The sequence below is a fragment of the Monodon monoceros genome, unplaced genomic scaffold (assembly GCF_005190385.1).
Source record: "Monodon monoceros isolate NGI ecotype Baffin Bay Population unplaced genomic scaffold, NGI_Narwhal_1 Super_Scaffold_20, whole genome shotgun sequence".
NCBI lineage: Eukaryota > Metazoa > Chordata > Mammalia > Artiodactyla > Monodontidae > Monodon > Monodon monoceros.
In genome coordinates, this window is record NW_021703777.1 from 29,661,972 (window position 1) to 29,687,113 (window position 25,142).

The 25,142-nt window shown below is 36.0% G+C and overlaps 1 protein-coding gene across 6 annotated transcripts in view; it reads right to left on the reverse strand.

The window, feature by feature from the left end:
• The window catches only part of LRBA (LPS responsive beige-like anchor protein), a 747,970-nt gene that overhangs the window by 482,586 nt on the left and 240,242 nt on the right, over positions 1-25,142 (reverse strand). For all 6 annotated transcript variants that reach the window (XM_029235039.1, XM_029235041.1, XM_029235037.1 and 3 more), the window contains one exon: positions 19,523-19,587. In XM_029235039.1, coding sequence (XP_029090872.1) covers positions 19,523-19,587 — 65 coding nt within the window. The remainder of the gene's footprint in view (positions 1-19,522; positions 19,588-25,142) is intronic.

A 25,142-nucleotide genomic window follows, 5' to 3' on the forward strand; every position in this document is an offset into this window, starting at 1 on the left:
TTAAATAAACTCTTCAGTATTCTTTAACAGGCTTCATACGTATTTAAAGCCAATCTAGATCTTTCTCTGTTTAGAAGTAGTCCAGGTGGTACGTACTTCTGGAGGCTAATAACCTTTTATCAGGCAGGCTATAATATATCAATACACTTTACAACAACTGGGATGGAAAGAACAAATATTTCTCCTGAAAATGTAAGAACTCAGTAACTTAATATAAGTTTCAAATTTAACATAAATGTCATAGCCTGATATGAATCTATTTTTCCAAACGTATTTTGTACAGAAATCCCTCGTTGAGCATTTCAAAACAATAATTCAAGGTAGTAGAGAGGCTAGAATGGAAGCAGATGGGCTGTTGGCAAGGTGGCATTTTTAGACAAAACAAGTTCTTAGGACTATGAAATATTTATTCTCAATGTATGTAAAGTGGGAGAGAAGACAGTCTTATATAAAACAACTAGGGAAACAACTCTGCTTACTCCCCACTTGGAATCCACTTTAGGATTTCTCTGTTACAAAATATCTACCATCTTCTATTTTCCTGTAACTGCCTTTGTTGCCACTGCTAGTTGCACTTGCATATCATTTTCATAGGAACACACCATTTTAGATTCCACCTTGACCATTTTATTTAAAACTGCAATATCCACACCCGGGAAAGCAGCGGACAAGGAAAGAAGCTTACGCACTACGGCCGGAATCGGGGGCCCACGGAGGGCCGGAGGGCCAGAGCAGCACCAGGTAACCCCCTTTACATCTGAATTCAGTGATCTACACCACTGGTACTGCAGGGTTAAAACAAAGCCATGTGGCTGACAAAGTCATGGTGCTCTGGCTGGGTGTCACGCCTGAGCCTGAGGTGGGAGAGCTGAGTTCAGGACACTGGACCACCAGAGACCTCGCGGCCCCATGTAATATCAAATGGCGAAGGCTCTCCCAGAGATCTCCGTCTCAGCGCTAAGACCCAGCTCCACTCAACAACCAGTAAGCTCCAGTGCTGGACATGCCAAGCCAAACAACTACCAAGACAGTAACACAACCCCACCCATTAGCAGAGACGCTGCCTAAAATCATACTAAGTTCACAGACACCCCAAAACACACCACTGGACGTGGTCCTGCCCACCAGAAAGACAAGATACAGCATCATCCACCAGAACACAGGCACCAGTCCCCTCTACCAAGAAGCCTACACAACCCACTGAACCAACCTTACCCACTAGGGGCAGACACCAAAAACAACGGGAACTACAAACCTGCAGCCTGTGAAAAGGAGACCCCAAAAACACTAAGTTAAGCAAAATGAGAAGACAGAGAAACACACAGCAGATGAAGGAGCAAGGTAAAAACCCAACAGACCAAGCAAATGAAGAGGAAATGGGCAGTCTACCTGAAAAAGAATTCAGAGCAATGATAGTAAAAATGATCCAAAACCTTGGAAATATAATGGAGAAAATACAAGAAACATTTAAAAAGGACCTAGAAGAACTAAAGAGGAAACAAGCAATGATGAACAACACAATAAATGAAATTAAAAATTCTCTAGAAGGAATCAATAGCAGAAAAACTGAGGCAGAAGAAGGGATAAGTGAACTGGAAGATAAAATAGTGGAAATAACTACTGCAGAGGAGAATAAAGAAAAAAGAATGAAAAGAATTGAGGACAGTTTTAGAGACCTCTGGGACAACATTAAACGCACCAACATTCGAATTATAGGGGTCCCAGAAGAAGAAGAGAAAAAGAGAGGGACTGAGAAAATATGTGAAGAGATTATAGCTGAAAACTACCCTAATATGGGAAAGGAAAGAGTCAATCAAGTCCAGGAAGTGCAGAATGTCCCATACAGAAAAAATCCAAGGAGAAACACATCATGACACATATTAATCAAACTATCAAAGATTAAATACAAAGAAAAATTATTAACCTGCTGTATAAAAAAATAAAGGAAAATTCAAAAAAAAGAAAAAATATGAAAAGCAGCAAGGGAAAAGCAACAAGTTACATACAAGGAAATCCCCATAAGGTTAAGAGCTGATCTTTCAGCAAAAACTTTGCAAGGCAGAAGGGTGTGGCAGGACATATTTAAAGTGATGAGAGGGAAAAACCTACAACCAAGTTTACTCAACCCAGCAAGGATCTCATAGAGATTTGACAGAGAAATTAAAACCTTTACAGACAAGCAAAAGCTAAGAGAATTCCGCACCACCAAACCAGCTTTACAACAAATGCTAAACGAACTTCTCTAGGCAGGAAACACAAGAGAAGGAAAAGACCTACAATAACAAACCCAAATCAAGTAAGAAAATGGGAATAGGAACATACATATTGATAATTACCTTACATGTAAATGGTTTAAATGCTCCAACCAAAAGACATAGACTGGCTGAATGAATACAAAAACAAGACCCGTATATATGCTGTCTACAAGAGACCCACTTCAGACCTAGGGACACATAAAGACGGAAAGTAAGGGGGTGGAAAAAGATATTCCATGCAAATGTAAATCAAAAGAAAGCCGGAGTAGCACTTCTTATATCAGACAAAATAGACTTTAAAATAAAGACTATCACAAGAGGCAAAGAAGGACACTACATAATGATCAAGGGACCAATCCAGGAAGAAGATATAACAATTGTAAATATTTTGCACCCAACATAGGAGCACCTCAATACATAAGGCAAATACTAACAGCTATAAAAAGGGAAATCGACAGTAACACAATCATAGGAGGGGACTTTAACACCCCACTTTCACCAATGGACAGATCATCCAAAATGAAAATAAATAAGGAAACAGAAGCTTTAAATGACACATTAAACAAGATGGACTTAATTGATATTTATAAGACATTCTATCCAAAAGCAACAGAATACACTTTCTTCTCAAGTGCTCTTGGAACATTCTCTAGGATAGACCATATCTTGGGTCACAAATCAAGCCTTGGTAAATTTAAGAAAATTGATATCGTATCAAGTATATTTTCCAACCACAACGCTATGAGACTAGATAGCAATTATATGAAACCATCTGTAAAAAATACAAATACATGGAGGGTAACAATACACTACAAAACAACCAAGAGATCACTAAAGAAATCAGAGTAAAGCAAAAAATACCTAGAAATAATGACAATGATAACACGACAACCCAAAACCTATGGGATGCAGCAAAAGCACTTCTAAGATGGAAGTTTATAGCAATACAAGCTACTTCAAGAAACAAGAAACATCTCAAATAAACAACCTAATCTTGCACCTGAAGCAATTAGAGAAAGAAGAACAAAAAAATCCGAAGATAGCAGTAGGGAAGAAATCAGAAATATCAGATCAGAAATAAATGAAAAAGAAATGAAGGAAATGACAGCAAAGATCAATAAAACTAAAAGCCGGTTCTTTCAGAACATAAACAAAATTGACAAACCATCAGCCATCACTGCAGCACTATTTACAATCGCCAGGACATGGAAGCAACCTAAGCGTCCATTGACAAATGAATGGATAAAGAAGATGTGGCACATATATACAATGGGATATTACTGAGCCATAAAAAGAAACAATACTGAGTTATTTGTAGTGAGGTGGATGGACCTAGAGTCTGTCACACAGAGTGAAGTAAGTCAGAAAGAGAAAAACAAACTCCGTATGCTAACACATGTATATGGAATTGAAAAAAAAATGGATCTGAAAAACCTAGGGGCAGGACAGGAATAAAGACGCAGACATAGAGAATGGAACTGAGGACACGGGGAGGGTTACGTGTAAGCTGGGATGAAGTAAGAGAGTGGCATGGACATATATACACTACCAAAGGTAAAATAAATAGCTAGTGGAAAGCAGCCACATAGCACAGGAATGCCAGCTCAGTATTTTGTGACCACCTAGAGGGGTGGGATAGGGAGGGTAGGAGGGAGAAGCAAGAGAGAGGAGATATGGGGATATACATATATGTATAGCTAATTCACTTTGTTATAAAGCAGAAACTAACAAACCACTGTAAAGCAATTATACTCCAATAAAGATATTGAAAACACAAAAGAAAACCATCAGCAAGACTCATCAAGAAACACAGGGAGAAGACTCAAATCAATAGAATTAAAAATGAAAAAGGAGAGGGCTTCCCTGGTGGTGCAGTGGTTGAGAGTCTGCCTGCCGATGCAGGGGACACGGGTTCGTGCCCCGGTCCACGAAGATCCCACATGTCACGGAGCGGCTGCGCCCATGAGCCATGGCCGCCGAGCCTGCGCGTCCGGAGCCTGTGCTCCGCAACGGGAGAGGCCACAACAGTGAGAGGCCCGCGTACCGCTAAAAAAAAAAAAAAATGGAAAACGAGAAATAGCAACAGACACAGCAGAAATACAAAGGATCATGAGAGATTACCACAAGCAACTATATGCCAATAAAATGGACAATCTGGAAGAAATGGACAAACTCTTAGAAAAGCACAACCTTCTGAGAGTGAACCAGGGAGAAATAGAAAATATAAACAGACCAATCACAAGCACTGAAATTGAAACTGTGATTAAAAATCTTCCAACAAACAAAAGCCCAGGACCAGATGGATTCACAGGTGAACTCTATCAAACATTTAGAGAAGAGCTAACACCTATGCTTCTCAAACTCTTCCAAAACACAGCAGAGGAAGGAACACTCCCAAACTCATTCTATGAGGCCAACATGACCCTGATACCAAAACCAGACAAGGATGTCAGAAAAAAAGAAAACTACAGGCCAATATCACTGACGAACTTAGATGCAAAAATCCTCAACAACATACTAGCAAACAAAATCCAACAGAACATTTAAAGGATTATACACCATGATCAAGTGGGGTTTATCCCAGGAATTCAAGGATTCCTCAATATACGAAAATCAATCAATGTGATAAACCATATAAACAAACTGAAGGAGAAAAACCATATGATCATCTCAATAGATGCAGAAAAAACTTTTGACAAAATTCAACGCCCATTTATGATTAAAAATAACCCACATAGAGGGAACTTACCTCAACATAATAAAGGCCATATATGACAAACACACAGCCAATATCGTTCTCAATGGTGAAAAACTGAAACCATTTCCACTAAGATCAGGAACAAGACAACGTTGCCCACCCTCACCACTATTCTCCAACATAGTTTTGGAAGTTTTAGCCACAGCAATCGGAGAAGAAAAAGACATAAAAAGAATCCATGTCAGAAAAGAAGAAGTAAAACTGCTACTGTGTGCAGTTAACATGATACTATACACAGAGAATCCTAAAGATGCTACCAAAAAACTACTAGAGCTAATCAATCAATGAATTTGGTAAAGTAGTAGTATACAAAATTAATGCACAGAAATCTCTTGCATTCCTATACACCAATGATGAAAAATCTGAAAGAGAAATTAAGGAAACACTCCCATTTACCATTGCAACAAAAAGAATAAAATACTTAGGAATAAACCTACCTAGGGAGACAAAAGACCTGTATGCATAAAACTATAAGACACTGATGAAAGAAATTAAAGATGATTCAAACAGATGGAGAGATATACCATGTTCTTGGATTGGAAGAATCAACATTGTGAAAATGACTAAAATACCCAAAGCAATCTACAGATTCAATGCAATCCCTATCAAGCTACCACTGGCATTTTTCACAGAACTAGAACAAAAATTTTCACAATTTGTATGGAAACACAAAAGATCCTGAATAGCCAAAGCAATCTTGAGAAAGAAAACTGGAGCCGGAGGAATCAGGCTCCCTGACTTCAAACTACACTACAAAGCTACAGTAATCAAGACAGTACGGTACTGGCACAAAAGCAGAAAGATAGATCAATGGAACAGGATAGAAAGCCCAGAGATAAACCCACAAACATACGGTCACTTATCTTTGATAAAGGAGGCAGGAATGTACAGTGGAGAAAGGACAGCCTCTTCAATAAGTGTTGCTGGTAAAACTGGACAGCTACATGTAAAAGAATAAAATTAGAACACTCCCTAACACCATACACAAAAATAAACTCAAAATGGATTAAAGACCTAAATGTAAGGCCAGACACTATAAAACTCTTCGAGGTAAACATAGGAAGAACACTAAGACATACATCACAGTAAGATCCTTTATGACCCACCTCCTAGAGAAATGGAAATAAACAAATGGGACCGAATGAAACTTAAAAGCTTTTGCACAGCAAAGGAAACCATCAACAAGATGAAAAGACAATCCTCAGTATGGGAGAAAATATTTGCAAATGAGGCAACTGACACAGGAATAATCTTCAAAATTTACAAGCAGCTCATGCAACTCAATACCACAAAAACAAACAACCCAATCCAAAAATGGGCAGAAGATGTAAAGAGACATTTCTCCAAAGAAGATATACAGATTGCCAACAAACACATGAAAAGATGCTCAACATCATTAATCATTAGAGAAATGCACATCAAAACTACAATAAGGTTTCCTTTCACACCGGTTAGAATGGCCATCATCAAAAAATCTACAAACAATAAATGCTGGAGAGGGTGTGGAGAAAAGGGAACGCTCTTGCACTGTTGGTGGGAATGTAAATTGATACAGCCACTATGGAGAACAGTATGGAGGTTCCTTAAAAAACTAAAAATAAAACTACCATACGACCCAGCAATCCCACTACTGGGTATATACCCTGAGGAAACCATAATTCAAAAAGAGTCATGTACCACAATGTTCATTGCAGCTCTTTACAATAGCCAGGACATGGAAGCAACCTAAGTGTCCATCGACAGATGAATGGATAAAGATGTGGCACATATATACAATGGAAGATTACTCAGCTGCAAAAAGAAACGAAACTGAGTTATTTGTAGTGAGGTGGATGGACCTAGAGTCTGTCATACAGAGTGAAGTAAGTCAGAAAGAGAAAAACAAATACCATATGCTAACACATATATATGGAATCTAAAAAAAAAAAAAATGGTTCTGAAAAACCTAGGTGCAGGACAGCAATAGAGATACAGACGTAGAGAAGGGACTTGAGGACACGGGGAGAGGCGAGGGTAAGCTGGGACGAAGTGAGAGAGCGGCATGGACATACATACACTACCAAATGTAAAGCAGATAGCTAGTGGGAAGGAGCCGTGTAGCACAGGGAGATCAGCTCGGTGCTTTGTGACCACCTAGAGGGGTGGGAGGGAGACACAAGAGGGAGGGGATATGGGGATATATGTATACATATAGCTGATTCACTTTGTTATAAAGCAGAAACTAACACACTATTGTAAAGCAATTATGCTCCAATAAAGATGTTTAAAAAAAAAACAACAAAGGAAAACAAAAGAAAAATCCTAACATGTGGAAGAAGTTCTGCAAGAATATATAATAACCAACTATAGTATAGGGAAAACAGAAGACTTTTCACTTCCTAAGTTAAATATTGTTTTAAAAACTTAATAGGAAACTTTTATGACCAAAATTTTAAATAAAACTAAAATTTGAAAACTAAAAGAAAAAAAAATTGCAACATCCCTTGCTCCACACTGTACCTATTCTCTTTAATTTGAATGTTTTAACCTTCTCATTGCACTTATCACTTTCTGACCTAATATGAAGTTTTTAATTTCTTTATCGTCTACCTATGCCAATTAAAATACACTATAAGAGAGTGGGAATGTCTACTGTATCCACTGCTGAACCCCCATAACAGCATATAGCAGGCATTCCTAAATATTTTCTAAATGAATGAAGTGAACTGACTCTGTCTTCATCTTATTTTCATTTAATTCTTCTCAAAGTTTAGCTGTCTTTCCTTTTTCTCCCACCCCTCATTTGCCTCTCTTTTTCTATATTCATTTTCATTTAATATAGTAAATGATTCCATTTATATATAAACCCTTGTAGTTTTTAATGATGCATAAGGTTATGAAACTTCTATACAAACACAAGCATATTCTACAGGCATTCTGAATCCACACCACATTTTCTGAAAATTATATACTTATCCTTGCTGAGAATGGTCAACTGCAATGCCAAACACATAAAGCCCCTAAACCTAGTGCAATTTAGCATTTTTAGGGAGTGAAAAACATAATTTAAATGCACCACCATTATTTTACATTGATCACAACAAAACAAGCCTAAAAAGTAACCACAGAAAACTGAGATCAAGCTGGAAAATTAAAAGTGAAAAATAATTTGACCATATGACTGTTTTAAACCTAAACACATGAAGAAATGAAATAAGAAAAATGTGTGTATCCCAATTAAGGGGAGAAAATTCTAGTCCTCTTTAATAAGCCATTAAACTTTCAAAAATAATAAACAGTAATTCAAATAACCTAATCTTCAAGAGGAAAGAACAGCACATACCTCTTTCTAAACACTCCACACAAATTTCTACATCAATTCAATCTAGAGTAAACGGAGATGAAAGCCTCCTCTCAACAAATCTTTGAAACAATCACCTCTTACTCTACCCCAAAAATAAGACCATATCCAAACAACTGTTCATAATATTTAATTGGAATCTTACTACACACATAATTTAAAAATTTAACTGGAAAGCATATGACTCTTTAAGAAACACTCCCGAGTTTCCAAGAGATTACTTTGATTTAGAGTATATCTTTGGTTGGCTCAGATAGTAATGTATCTTAGCTACACTGTTTACGTAAGTGCAACAGATACCTTGGTCTTTTACCAAACTATAACCCAAATAATAGCCAAGTGGGTCAGAATAAAATGAAATGTGTTTTTGCCCTCTCTCCCTCCCTCCCTTCTCCCTCTTTGCCTTCCCTTCCATTCAGTCTTCTACTAACTTATTCAAAAGGTATTTATTAGGAATCTATGACTCTTGGAGTGAAAGAAAATGCTGGAGCTACTAAATAAATGTTCAGAAAGCACAACTGCAATCTAAGAAGTTGAATTCTGAAGAGACAGACAAGTGTATTAGTACTAGAAACATTATGTCTTTTATGAGGCTATTTACATATTTGTATACAAGTCTGAATTATTGCTGTAATAAGCAGATACTGACCATCCCCAGGGGATAATTAAGCAATGTGTCCAACAGTATATGGGATAATCTACCCTTTCTGTGCTTTTCAAGTCTGGCAAAAAGGAAAGAGTCCTAGGAAGAAATTTAAGAGTAAAATCCTAGGAGGCTATAGAAGTTCTCAAAATGTATTTTTAATAAACAAAACCCAATACTTTAAATATAGGTCATTTTATAATCACTTATCTATTTAAAGTATTATAATTCAAAATGAGAATTTATATCTTAAAAATTTTAACAGATATTATTCCTTTAAACTAGGTTCCACAGTCTACTACTTTCCTGATTTTTACCATCAAAAATTTTAAAGCTCTGATTGGCCAATGGAATCATGTCTCTTTTCAACTTTATAAATGAGGAGACAAATTAAAAATTTGCTTAACGAAGACAGGATCCCTTGACATTTTAAGCTCTAAAAATTTTACTTATAGGGAATCTGCACTGATTTTTTAGAATCTTAGAGTATAAAAACAAAAACAGGACCACCTAAATATATAAAATGTGCAAGATGATCAATATTTATCCATTACATTGTTCCTTCTAACACAAGTCAAACAAGTGAAGTTATAAGACTTAGCAATGCTCACAGAGCAGCTACCTTGATCAAAACTGCCGAGAACAACATCATGGGCTTAAAATACTCGAAAAAATATTTGTTGGATGGATGGCAGGCAGGCTGGCAGGAAGAAAGAAGGCTACCTAGCAGCTGGATCAATTTCTGCTGGCAAAATTAACACCCAAATTGAGATACTAACATTTTTAGAAGAGAGATCAATAAAACCATTAAGGGATAATAGGAATAACAAGAAAGGCAAAATATGAAATCTAAACCCCTTTATCCAAATGAGAAAAGACTTTTAAGGTTCACTGATAAAGACTTTAATTTAAATATATAAGCAACAGTTCTACTGGAATCAGTTTAATTAAATTCATTTTTCAATTAAATATACCTTAAGGTGAAAGAAAAAGCAACTAACATAAAATGAAATTGAGTACACAAATAAATCAACTGAAGCCCTATATACATAATAATGTTACTTACCACGCCTGAATTTAGAACAGATTTTCCTATTCCCTATTAATGTGGTGCCACAGCATCACAGAACATTCTAAAAGAATGCTTTAATATTCTTTAAAGAATTTAAAACTGTTTACAGAAACCTGTGTCTTTCAGAACAAATAACACTTTTAGATCAATTATTTGCATATCTGAAAAGTCAATTGATGATGATGATTCAATATATCACAAAATATCCATAAACAAAAATTATGATCCAGAAATAACAATGTTACTACTCACAAAATGTGGAAATGTAATTTTTTAAAACTTATATCTCTTATTAATGTTTATATATTTTACTTTGCCTTGGTAAAAACTGCCAAAGAAACATAACTTGATTATGTCAGTGATTACTGGTTATTTTATTTCTATAAAAAATCTGTTTAAAATGGAATGTTGTTTACAAGAAAAATACAAATAATTCATCTCAAAAGTATCAAAACAATGTATTTACAGAGGAAGTATCTAATCAATTAAATAGGTAAGTTAAGAGAAACATTTCTACCAGACAACAATTACTTATGTCTGACCTAAGTTAATTGATTTGCTAATGATACCCATCAAATCTGATAAACCCTATGCTGTAGTCTCTCTCAGTCTGTAAAGGTCTACATGTTATTTACACTAATAAAACATTAATCAAGGACCAAATTTATGGCAGCTACTCTATAAATGGGGTCAAGTCAGGTCAGACTTACATAAAAAGAAAAAAAACGGTTGGTCTCTGCAGTCAAAAGAAAACCCTTATTACTTATTCTTCCTGCCCCGGGATTAAGTCCAGTAGTTGAACACTGCTACACAAATACATCCATTGCTATGTAAACTCATTTAACCTTAATGTATTAAATATTTATAAAAGGAAAGTCCAACCTACTGATTTCAGAAAAATAAATCTCTAAATTGTCCCTTTAAAATATATTCTACTCTATAAAGAAAGAGAGAATAAAAATTTCAAATATTACCTCCACTATTGCACTAAAGAATGTTAGTTCTCTTTATACCACAGTTTCTTTGTAACATCTGCTTAAAAGACAAAGGCTGAAGCACCTTCTATAGGCTAAGCACTAAGGTAACGAAGACAGTTCCTAATGACAGGAGGCAAACAAATCCAAACAGAGTAAGATAAACATAGATAAGAAATCAGGAAAAAGTTATTACAAAACCTACAATTACATGTGATATAAAAACAAATAAGTTATTCAAATAATTCTTTCTCCAATAAGAAATAATAAGAATCAGCTGTTCTGGATAAAATATTTAAGAACATAAAATTTATTTCTTCACAAGACAAAGTTTTAATGTAACATATTTATTATATGTATATGTATTTTCTTTTCTCTTGGTAATAATCTTCAAAGAAATATCACTTGACTATTGTCAAGATTATCTGTATAAAGCAAATTTCTGTTTAAGAAAGTATGTTATTTACATGAAAAATATAAATCATTGAAATAAAAACTATAAAAACAATATACTTAAGCTGAAAGTATCTTATCAATTAAACACAAATATTTACTGGTTTTGCAAGGCACTTCTCTAGGAGCCAGGGATATAACAATAAGCGAGAGACAGAGGGACTGCCCTCACTAAACATATACTGTACAGGAGGAGACAGACAATAAAGACAAAACATGGGGAAAGAATAAAAGATATGGGGAAAAAATTTTAAGAAAGTCAAGAAATTTTAAGAAAAATTTTAAAAAATGAGGTAAAAATAACCTGGGCAAGAGGTTTCAGGGAAGACTTCTCTGACAAGGTGACATCTGAACTGGGACTTAAATCATAATGAATCAGACGTGTAAAGATCTGGGGGTAGATCTTCCAGCTATGGTGAAATAAAGAGTCCAACAAATCCTTTCCCAGAAAAACAAGTATAGAACTGAAGAATAAAAATCATTTCAGTGTTCTGAAAACTGACCAAAAGCAAACAACAAAATCCATAATAATTTTATTCACAAAAATGTGCTAAACACTAAGTAAGAACAAACGAAGTCTGTGGCAATCTTTTCTGGCAATTCCCCGCCCAGACACCACAGGTGTGGTAGTTCCATCGGTCTCTGGCTGCTTATGGAAACCAGCAACTTCACTGCCAGAGATGGATGACTTGATTTGAAAGAGAGGACAGAAAATGAAGAAAATGCATGCCAAGCCGAAAACTGGAAAGACCTATAGCTCTCCTAGAGTGAGATTACATTTGAAGTTAGGGTGAGCAGGAGACCAGAGAACAAACCAGAAATTAGAGAGGGAGATCCTGGAAATAAACTAGCTTAATAAGAATTTCACACATGGCTATCTGGGTCCCTGAGCAGATACAGGGCAGACTCGAAAAAGATCAACAAGAAGTAAAAGCTAGAGGATGAAAACTACTTCAAATTTAAATGTGTCCATCAAAACCAAATGCAGATCTACCAGCCATACACGGTCAAAGGTTTCAGAAAGACTTCTGATCAATCATTCACTGACCTCAAAGCTATGGAAAAAAAGGGGTGACCCCTTAAAAGCCAGACCAAAAAAAAAAAGAAGAATTCTAAAACAGCTTAGCAACAATATTAAGTACACCTTGCCACAAGAGAGACAAATTCTGCAAATTAAGCCCAAGCAAGTAACTTCTAAAACTCAACAAATAAAACCAAATCCAACAACTATAAAAAGAACTATATACCACGACCAAGCAGGAATTAACCCAGGTATGCAGAGTCGGTTCAACATTCCAAAGTCAATTAATGTACTCCATCATACATAAACAAGCTAAAAAGAAAAATCACATGATATATCAACAGATACCAAAAAAGCACTTGATAAAATCCAACGCCCATTCATGATAAAATCTCTCAGTAAACTAAGAATAGAAGGAAACTTCCTCAACTTGACAAAGAATATCTACGGAAAAATCCAAAAGCTAACACCATACTTAATGGTGAGAAACTAGAAACTTTCCCATTACGATCAGTATAAGACAAGGATACCCCTTTTCAACATCGTACCAGAAATCCTAGCTAAAGCAAGAAGACAAGAAAAGGAAATAAAAGGTATACAGATTGGTAAGCAACACCTAAGAATATCTCTGCTCAGAGATGGCATGACTATCTATGTAGAAGATCCAAAACAGCTAAACCTTTATCTCACACCATACAAAAATATTAACTCAAAATGAATCACAGACCTAAATGTAGAGGCTAAAACTACAAAATTTCTAGGGATGAAAAAATATTTCTAGAAAAAAGAAAAAGAAAAAAAGAAAAGATCTCAGTCAGCTTGGAATCTCATGTTTGTAGACCGTATCGCTTACCATCCCTCATCAGTGGGATGATGAAAAAAGAAAAAAAAAAAAGAAAGAAAACCCTAGTACTTGTTTTGACCTAAGATTTCTTGAATTTGCCAACAAGTCATAATCCATAGAAGAAAAAATAGGTAAATTGTACTTTATCAAAATTAAAAACTTGCTCTTCAATGAAAATGAAAGAACAAGTCACAGACTGAGAGAAAATGTTTGCAAATCATGTATATGAGAAAAGATTTATATCCAGAAATACTGATATATAAATTACTGTTTAAAAGTCACAACTCATACAGTGAATGAAATTTTTAAATGGGCAAAAGATGTACACAGACATTTTCCCAAAGAAGGCACCTGAAAAAACACTCAACAGGATTAGCCATTAGGGAAATGCAAACAAAAACCAGGGTAAGATACCTACTAGGCTAACTAGGAAAATAGCTTGGCAGTTTCTTAAAAAATTAAACACAGATTTCCCATTCCACCAAGCAATTGTACTATGTATCTACCCAAGAGAAATGAAAACATATGTCCACACAAAGCCTTGTACACAAACACACATAGAAGCATTGTTTATAACAGTCAAAAACGGAAAGCAATCCAAACATTCACTGACTGCTGAAGGGATAAACAAAATGTGGTATACCTGTACAATGGAATACTATTAATCAGTAAAAAGGAACAAAATACTGATACATGCCACAGTATGGGTAAAAGCACCAGGAATTATTACAAGAACAGTGTTGGAGAAAGTGACAGTGATCCAAAAACTAAAAGCAATGAGAAATAAATGGAAATTATTTGGGGGTATGTAGAGACACCACTGATGAGGGATGGTAAGCGATACAGTCTACAAACATGAGATTCCAAGCTGACTGAGATCCTGGTCTGACAGTTCCCTGAACTCCTCTCCTTCTCCGAGCTTGTCTTCCACCCTACCTCAGCCATTTATTGCACAGTCATATGCCAGACCTCATCATTTCCAATAACTGAATGGCCTTGGTTCTACTTGCCCCACTCTCTAAACTATTACCTCTCATGTTTATAGCTCACTCATTCTATTACTATCACAACTCTAACAGTCCTTAGAGCTCCAATCCATCCATCCTATCGTTTTCTTTACAGTCACTCTCCTCTTTACCTAGCTTAGTAATCATAATCCTGTGGTCAATGATTACAATCACTCTCTAGCACAAAGAGACTCCCTTGGCCTTCTCTCCCCCATATTCACTTGGCAAAACCTAAACCCACTGAAACCCAACTCTAACTCTACTTCCATATTTACCTCCCAGACTCTGCAACTACATAAAATGCCTTCCCAGGTTACTGTAAAAGACCCATCCATGCTCTACTTTAAAGCCAAACCCCCATTTGCATACAAATTCACCCACTCTCAAATCAACTTAAAAACATCACTCCAGAAATTCTCACCTATCTCTTCTACATTAATTTCCCCACTCCTTACCATGAAACTGTTCTCTTGTTCTCATTTTTTAAAAACCCTACTTCCCTTGACTCTATTCCCCCCACTCCATTTTATTTTTGCTCCCCTTTGTAGCAAAATTCCTCTAAAGAACTGTTTATACACATTCTGTAATTCCTCTTCTTTTATTCTCTTCTTCTTTTCTAAATTCACTGCAAATAGGCTTTTTTCCACACCACTCTCCCAAAACTACTCCTGACCAAGTCAGAAACAACTTCTGAGCCCGTGATCAAATCTCAGTCATCACCCTACCACCTTAATGATTTCATCTAATCTCAAGACATTAAATATCATCTATATTCTTATAACACTCAAGTTTAGATCTCTAGTCTGGAGAAATAATTAACAACTGCCTCTACCTGGATGTCTACTAGAGATATAAAAATCAGTATTTCCGAAACTGAATTCCTGATCTTCCCCAACAACAGTTTTATCCACAGCCTTTTCCATCTGGTTGATAGAAACACCATCTTTTCAGCTGCAGAGGCCAAAATTCTTAAGAGTAATACTTGACTCCTAGCTTTGTCTCACAATCCACATCCAATCCATTAGTAAATCCTATCAACTCTACCTTCAAAATATATTCATAATCCTACTACTTCTTACCTCCTCTACTGCTGCTGTCCTAGTCCGCAACACCATCATGTTTAACTAGAGTTACTACAGTAGTGCCCTAGTTGATCTCTTTGTTTCTATCCTTAAATTCTTACATAAATCAGCCTTTTAAACATAAGGCAGATTGTCTCCCTCCTCTACTCAAAACCCTGCAATGATTGTTATCTCCTGCAGAATGAATTGCAAAGGCTCTACACAAATCTTGCCCTATGTCTCTGACCTCATTTCTTACTTCTCTCCACTATGATCACTTATTCTTGCTATACTAGCCTCATTCCTCAAATATGCCAGGGAAGCTTTCATCTGTTTACTGGCTGTTCCCTAGGACTGGAATGCTTTTCCCCTACATGCCCCTATGTTTAACTCCTTCACATCATTCAAGTGCTTGCTTACATGTCAATTGCTCAGTGATCTGTAATATAACCACTCTATTTAAACTACTTTACAAAGGTATCAAACCTTTATATGTCCTTTAAAAATCACCATTTCCCTCAACCTGCTTCACATTATCTTTTTCCAAACAACTTACCACCTTTCATATATAATCCACTACTTATTTAGTTTATTGTTCACAGTCTGCCAATGACTGTTCAAATGTAAGATCTACAAAAAAAAGAATCCTTATCTGTTTTGTTTATTGCTGTATCCCCAGAACCAAGGACAAGTCATGGTACACAGTCAGTGCATAATAAATATTGGCTGAATGAACAGATGAGGAAACGGATGCTCACAGAAGTAAAAGTACTTCCCATATATCAAAGCTGAAACTTGAACCCAAGGCTAACTTCAAAGCTAAAACTATTAATCACAAGAGTATGTTGCCTTATCTACTAACTGTAACACTAACTTGCATAATGGAGGGCATTTAGACTTAGTAGAACCTAAACAAAATAGACTTTTTTTTTCAGCTTATAAATTCATTAGTTTATTTTATTTTTAACATTTTTATTGGAGTATAATTGCTTTACAGTGGTGTGCTAGTTTCTGTTTTATAACAAAGTGAATCAGTTATACATAGACATATATCCCCATATCTCTTCCCTCTTACGTCTCCCTCCCTCTCACCCTCCCTATCCCACCCTTCTACCTGGTCACAAAGCACCGAGCTGATCTCCCTGTGCTATGCGACTGCTTCCCACTAGCTATCTATTTTACATTTGGTAGTGTATATATGTCAATATATACACTACCACTCTCTCACTTTGTCCCAGCTTACCCTTCCCCCTCCCCGTGTCCTCAAGTCCATTCTCTAGTAAGTCTGCATCTTTATTCCCTTCTTGCCCCTAAGTCCTTCATGACCTTTTTTTTTTTTAGATTCCACATATATGTGTTAGCATACGGTATTTGTTTTTCTCTTTCTGACTTAGTTCACTCTGTATGACAGACTCTAGGTCCATCCACCTCACTACAAATAACTCAATTTCGTTTCCTTTTATGGCTGAGTAATATTCCATTGTATATACGTGCCACATCTTCTTTATCCATTCATCTGTTGATGGACACTTAGGTTGCTTCCATGTCCTGGCTATTGTAAATAGAGCTGCAATGAACATTTTGGTACATGACTCTTTTTGAATTATGGTTTTCTCAGGGTATATGCCCAGTAGTGGGATTGCTGGGTCACATAGTAGTTCTATTTTTAGTTTTTTAAGGAACCTCCATACTGTTCCCCATAGTGGCTGTATCAATTTACATTCCCACCAACAGTGTATGAGGGTTCCCTTTTCTCCACACCCTCTCCAGCATTTACTGTTTGTAGATTTTTTGATGATGGCCATTCTGACTGGTGTGAGGTGATACCTCATTGTAGTTTTGATTTGCATTTCTCTAATGATTAATGATGTTGAGCATTCTTTCATGTGTTTGATGGCAATCTGTACATCTTCTGTGGAGAAATGTCTATTTAGGTCTTCTGCCCATTTTTGGACTGGGTTGTTTGTTTTTTTGATATCGAGCTGCATGAGCTGCTTGTAAATTTTGTAGATTAATTCTTTGTCAGTTGCTTCATTTGCAAAATAGACTTTTATAACCACTTCTCTTAAAAAAAAGAACTAGTGTTAATCAGTGTTTTGCATTAAGTAGAACAAATACATATTCGATTAACAGCACTCACTAACTCTTTTTCTATATATAAACTTTAAAAGCATCTAATACCTCAGTGTTGAAATTCAGCCAAAGAGTTATTTTTTTGATAAGCACTTTGAAATTTTCGCTAAAAGTAAGATTAAATTATTAGTCATTCACTCATTGAGAAATATTTATTGATTTCCCAACACTTTGCAGACTCCAGACTACAATTTAGCTCTGTTTCTCATATAGATCACTGCAATAGCCTTGTTACTGTTCTTGATTTCAATTAGGTCTCCTCTGCTTCAACCCATCCTAAACATCACTGCTAGTTATCCTCCCAAAACCCAAGTATCACAATGATAATACTTTCTGAAGACCTTTCAAGGCTTCTCATTGCCTTTAGATGAAAATCCAAATACACCACATTAGACCTTTTATGGTCCAGATAACCAATTCTATTCCAACAATTCACACACATACACATGCACACACACTCACACACGTACATACACACCTTCCCACATCACAGTATCTTCAGATATTCTATTCCCTCTATTTAGAATGCTTTTCACACATATGTCCTCCAATTTATCCATAATCCCCACTTTTCCAAAGTCTACATTACTAACCTTACTCATCCTTGAAAATACATCTCAGGAATCATGTTTCCCTGGGGAGGTTCTACCTAATTCTTCTGAACTAAACTGTGTAGTCTTTCTCTTTTTTCACATTCCTACCTTAATAACCTATATGTAAATACTTCTAGCACAGAATTTACTATATGGCATTAGTTGCAGGTTTATTTATTTGTATTCAACACTAGTCTGTGAGCACCTATAATTATTTACTGAGTGAAATAATTTTAGTAGCATTTACTACAAAGTAAAGTTAACAGTACCCTCTTCTACAACATTAATGAGACAGAGGCTAAATTCCTAGTTACTGGTTCAAATTATTCCTATAGTGATGGTGTCAGTCTCTCAACTCTAGAGAGAACAGTATAAAAAACATTGTTAAACAATAATTTTGTTCAGTATTCTATTTCCAATGACAGCCAATCACACCTTTTAATCTATACCCTGGGTCTTCAGTCCAAGTAATCCAAAATCAACTGCCACAGGCTTCCCTGGTAGCGCAGTGGTTAAGAATCCGCCTGCCAATGCAGGAGACACGGGTTCGAGCCCTGGGCCAGGAAGATCCCACATGCATGCGGAGCAAAGCCCATATGCCGCAACTACTGAGCCTGTGCTCTAGAGCCCGCGAGCCACAACTACTGAAGCCTGCGCGCCTAGACCCCTTGCTCCGCAACAAGAGCCACTGCAATGAGAAGCCTGCACACTGCAACGAAGAGTAGCCCCGCTCACCACAACTAGAGAAAGCCCGTGGGCCACAACAAAAACCCAACACATCCAAAATAAATAAATAAATAAATTTATTTTTTAAAAAAAGAAAAAATCAACTGACACGAAACAGACCCAAAGTAGTCCACTCATCATTTCCTCAATTTATTCTTACTCTTTAATTCTCTCACTTTCTTAAATCTATTTTTTCCTTGTATCTTTCTTTTTATCTCTGTACTTCACTTTTCTTTCCTACTACTGACTATTCTTTCCTTGAATTCTTCTTCCCTTATGCCCAGGCCATGACATAGGAGAGATAATATAGACCATATTAGTCTATTTATTGGCTCTACAAATATAATAGAATTTTCTAGGAAGCCCAAATAAGTATCAGTTTTCCTTATATCTGCTAATAGAATCGTCAGTATACTTTTGCCAAAGGTTTACTTACTGAAAAACAAAGAACTGACTTTATCATTAAGCACATAACGATGAAGAGAACAAAATGATTAAATACTGAAATATTTGTAATAATTAATATCTAAGCTCACTATATCACTGAATGCAAAAACAATATAGTACCAAAAATACCAGTTCCGATGGCAAAAATACAATAACATTTTAAAGTAAAATATACATGGATATAAAATAGATTACCTTCCTTCGTTGACAAGTTCAATAAAAGCAAGGCCTGCATTCTTCTGAATAGAATTCTGCCACTCCTAAAAAACAGCAGAAAATAGCTGAACAAATTTCACTCAGTAGGTTATTTCTTTAAAACAATAATTATGAAAAACATCACCCATATCAATTTCATACTTAACTGAAATTGATTTAATGGAAATTAATTAAGTTCCAAAAGATCTTAATGGAAAAGTTTTGTTAAACATGCTGCCTACCCATTGCAGCCCCGTGAACACATAAATAGTTGACATTAAAAAGTAAACTAAACAAGTTAGCAACAATTTGATTCTAGATAAACTAAATGAGCCTATCTATATTTATCTTGCCCTTTTAGTTCTGTACCATTATATCCTACTAATTTAACTGAAACAGTTTGAAAGGAAAGCAGCAAAGAAGACCAAGGACAGAGGTTTTGTTTTTGTTTCTTTAAGAGATGCATCACCCCAAATGAGGGGAAGATGGAATTAAGTACCTCCCTAAACTTAATAATAGCACACATTCTACAAAAATTGATTAATGATTAAGAAAGAGACAAGAGATCAGTGAATTTGGCTAGACTACTTGTAAGCTGAAAAACTATAATTTACTAGCATATGAATTAGCAAAAGATGGTATAAAATTATTAATATATTCTTTATGAATAAGTTATCCATTAAAAAGCCCCCTGGTGTTCCAGTGGTTAAGAATCCATCTTCCGATGCAGGGGACGTGGGTTCAATCCCTGGCTGGGGAACTAAGGTCCCACATGCCGCAGGGCAAGTAAGCCTGCGCCCCACAATTAGAGAGCCTGTGTGCGGCAACTACAGACCCCACGTGCTCTGGAGCCCGAGCACCACAACTAGAGAGCCCCCGTGCTGCAACTACTGAGCCCACATGCTCTGGAGCCTGTGCACCACAGCTACAGACAAGCCCGCGCAACACAACTAGAGAGAAGCCCACGTGCTGCAACAAAGAGCCTGCATGCCCCAACGAAGAGCCTGGGTGCCGCATCGAAAGATCCCCGATGCCCCAACTAAGACCTGACTCAGCCAAAAATAAAAAGTAAATAAATATTTTCTTAGAAAAGCCTCAGAAGAAAATTAACCATTAATATATACAGAAATGAACTTTTTAAGCCTCATCTCAAAACAGATATAAAATACGCATTAATCCAATAAAGCTGGGCCCACATGAATTGAAATGTAGCTAGATTTGAGAAATGCCAATGCATGCGTATGTGTATTTTTTAAAGAACTAGACATATATACATCATCTTTATGTTCCTTAAAACTGAAGAGCCCTTATATTCCACCTACATAATATCCTTTAATCTTTTTTTGTCCTTTTATAATGGTCAAAACAAAAGACAGTGCTGGGGACCTTACCACTGTTATCATAAGCAGTATTCATATATTCTGAATCTAACACCTTGAAGAGTTTTTAATTCCATGTAATTTCACCCCTGAAGACTGTTCTGTGTCATGCCAAATTCTGATTTAGTTTTAAGCCTCATCCTTTCACAGCTACTTTCTCCTTTTTATCCCCAGTATTTATTACTTTCATGTTTTGAAAAACCCAAGATGGCCCTCAGGACTGAAATGGCTGTTTGCCATAATTTTGTTATAGAGTTCTATTTCATGAATAGTGTCAGCAAGAATATACTAACAGAACATATACAGTAGAATGAAAAGTAGATATAAAGTCAGTCAGAACATTCGAGGGTAGTAATTGGCTAGGACTAGGTGAGAAGATAAAGCAGTGTGTTGCTGAGGAACAAGAAGTCATGGGATCTATGTTCTCAAACTGACTATGACACTAACAGGATATGTCCATAAACAGATCACTATACATCTCTAGGCCCTCGATACCCCCTTTAAAAAATTCTTAAAGATGTGTGATTTTATGATTCAACAACTTTCAAACATTTAGAAATTAGTGGCTCGTAAGTCCAAAATACATAGTCTCAAAATTCACAATTGCCAGCATATTGAAACAACAAAATAGAGATCTTATATTTCTTTCACTAAGGTAAACCAAGTCAAGGATAAATGGAAATACCCATCTAATTTAAAATCCTTTTCTTCCCAGCAAAATGAAGTAAACAGACAGACAATACAAAGGAAAGCAATCAAACTCCATGAAGAAGTAAACCTCTGAGAGAAGAGGATGTGTCATACCCTCCACTCTTCTCAGAAATAGGAGGAAGAAAAGAGAAAAAAGCAGAAACCGCAGGTAAGTTTTTTGATCCTGGTCCAGAAGGTTCCACACCTCACTTCCGAGGCAGAGCACAGGGAGATGCCAAGACTCAAAGAGTTGCCCTAAACCTAGTAATGGACAGGAAGAGTAGATAGAGACAGATTTAATGGTAGATGGACCTAAAACAGCCTCACAGTAACGCATGCCCTTGGAGGAGTCAGAAAATTATCACAGAAAGATGTACACATAGTTGAGGCTTTGAGGGGATAAGGAAAACACAGTTGTGACCTTTGTTGATAGACAGCAGGGAATCAGAAAGGATGGTAACAGAGGGATGCCCTAGTCAAGGAACAGAAGCAAAATCTCACTCCTCAGCTCTTATGCCCAACAGAGCACTCTCAGCAAGCCACCTGGAAATCTGATACAGCACCAGAGTATGAGGGGGCAAGACCCTAAACTGAGTTTTCCTTTAGATCACTTACTTGAGGGAAAAATCTCAAAAGGGAAATTAAATTTAGTAAAAAGAAAATAAAGTTACTTTTCTCGCTAGAAAAAAAGAAATTAGGAAGAAAGGCAAGAGGTTACCCCATATATAATTCTTTAGATCACACATGTTATTTTCAAAAGTATCTACTAGTATTATTTTTCTCAAATCCATTTTCTCTGATTTAAAACGGCAACAGGTGGGGATTTTTATGTCATACAGAACTCAAACCCCACATGAAAAACATCAGTAACCGTAGAGACACTCAAATTTTAAGTATACAGGTAAACATCACTTTGATTTTATTTTCATTTATGTATACAAACTGACTTTTACTGATAATGTAAATTTAAATTTCACAAAGATTTTAAACAGCATGATTTAGATAGAAAACTAGTTAAAGTTACTATAACTATAAAAACATTACCATCTAAAAATTTTATGACTTCAACTTAAATTGGTATGTCACAATTTTTTTCTTTTAAATTAAAAACAAATTAGACATGAAAATACACATAGAACTGGAAGAGTCCAATTTTTCTTACAAAAGCTCAGAAACATATTTATGACTGCTAATACATCTGGATTCTTGTTTCCTCAAACATCATCTATAAACTCATATTATTTAACTTGTAGTAACAGCTATCTAATAAACACCTGGAATAAAACTTTTTCACCAGTTAAAAAAATTAGACAAAATGAGAAATGAAGTGAAAATACAAATCTTACCTATGCTTTGGGTAGTTCTAAAAATCTCACAATTCTTAAAGATATCAGAGTTTTAATTTGCCTATAATCCATTCCTAATTATAAACTATTTAACATTTAATAAAATATCACATACCAGGTACATAAAGATATACTGATAGGAATTAATAACCCAGGTATAAAGAAGCTGAAACCCATGAGAATAGGAAATTAATTTGTTTTAATAAACCCAGCTGTTAGTCAAAGCCAACAAGTTTTCTCCATACTAAAACACTGACTACAATCCTTAATGAAGCCACCTAAACTACAAAGAAGATTCATGCTATCCTAAAGCATTTTCTGCACTTCTGAGACAATTACTAAAGAAGGTGTTAGTCTAAACAATTTCACAAACCACAGCTCAAGATAACCTTTAGTGAGTTTTAACAGTTGAAAGAAAAGCTTAATGGTTATCGTCTCTCATGGTCATTTCAATATTTCATCATAGTATTTACAAATATACAGCAATGCAAAATGCACCATACATTTAAAGGTTTTGGTTATTCTTTTCCCAGAGGTACTGATGAAAAACATGTTAAAAGCCTCAAATCCAACCACTAATGCAGCTAAGTAATTTTAAAACACACTTCAGCACTTTGGAGAGGAAGGACTCAAAACACAACTGAGTCAATAATTTCATACCTGTTCTAAGCTGTATTTAATTGACTATCACTTCCTAAGGCCATAACTGTTGATTAGTCAATTTTTACTAAAATATACTCTTAGCTTACTAATGCTCTTAAGTCATACAACAACAACAGAGATAGTATATATTAGTGAAATCTCGTAAATAAACAGAGTTACACCAATTTTCAAACATGTGCTTTTGGTGGTAAAAGTCCACCAGACTTGGGTTGGGGGAAAAAAAAGACTTCATCAACTAAATTAATTCTATGCCTCCCCACCATCAACAAACAAATATAGAGAAAAAGGGCACCAATAAATGTGCTATATATTAATTTATAATATTTTGATACAACTTTAACTTCCCTAAAGTGAATTTGACAGTTTTCTATAAATCTGATAATCTCCTACAACATATTTTAGTGTCTTGAGTACAGCACATGAATTTATCTGAATTTTAAAAGTAATTTCCAAATATTACCATGCTCTAAAGCAAATAAAATCAAGCTACAGATTGACAAGATAGACTACATATACTCCATGCTGCCACCTTTTTTCTTTTTTAGTCAAGCCATCGATACTGACATTAAATGTATATCAATTATTTTTTTTTTATTCCAGTCGGCTAGAAAATCACTAAACTATGTTCTACTCTTAAAATAAAAAAGGTATAGGGCTTCCCTGGTGGCACAGTGGTTGAGAGTCTGCCTGCCGATGCAGGGGACATGGGTTTGTGCCCCGATCCAGGAAGATCCCACATGCCGCAGAGTGGCTAGGCCCGTGAGCCATGGCCGCTAAGCCTGCACGTCCGGAGCCTGTGCTCCACAACAGGAGAGGCCACAACAGAGAGAGGCCCATGTACCGCAAAAAAAAAAAAAAAAAAGGTAAAAAATGAGTGACTTTGGTTAAACAGCAAAAAACAAGAACAAAAATAATAAAGAGAGGACAAGAGTAATGAGAGAGGGTTAAAAAATTTCTCTACAACCTGAAGGGAAATAACTTGAAGAAGCAGACAAATGCTTGTTACAAAACCCTTAGAAAGGCCAAGAATTGAAGGCACTGATTACATATATGGATGGCTGAGGGACAGGGATGAAAAGAGTTTAAATGAATAAAAGCTGGTATAAAAAACACAGAATCTGAGCTCCTCTCCTCATAACGATGGCCATCCCAACCATGGTAAGAGACTGGATATTTACTTTCCAGAGGAGTAAACCTCTCAACACTTTAAAAAGCCTTATTGTAAAAAACAAAATAACTTGAAAGTATGCTTACTGAACCATGAGACATCAAGCAATATTAGAGAAGTGTCCTCTGAGAAAAATGAGAAGCCATGATAACATTTAAAATAAAGCTCACTCATCACCAGCAGACAGCACATACATAGGCACATAGACTTTTGTGCAATACACTTAAACATGAGCACAAAGCGTCACTAGTCATTAGAGGAAAGACTCATATGAATGACAGACACCAAAGAAACAAGCAGGAAAAAAAATAATTATTAAAAATGGACAGAGGGCTTCCCTGGTGGCGCAGTGGTTGAGAGTCCGCCTGCCGATG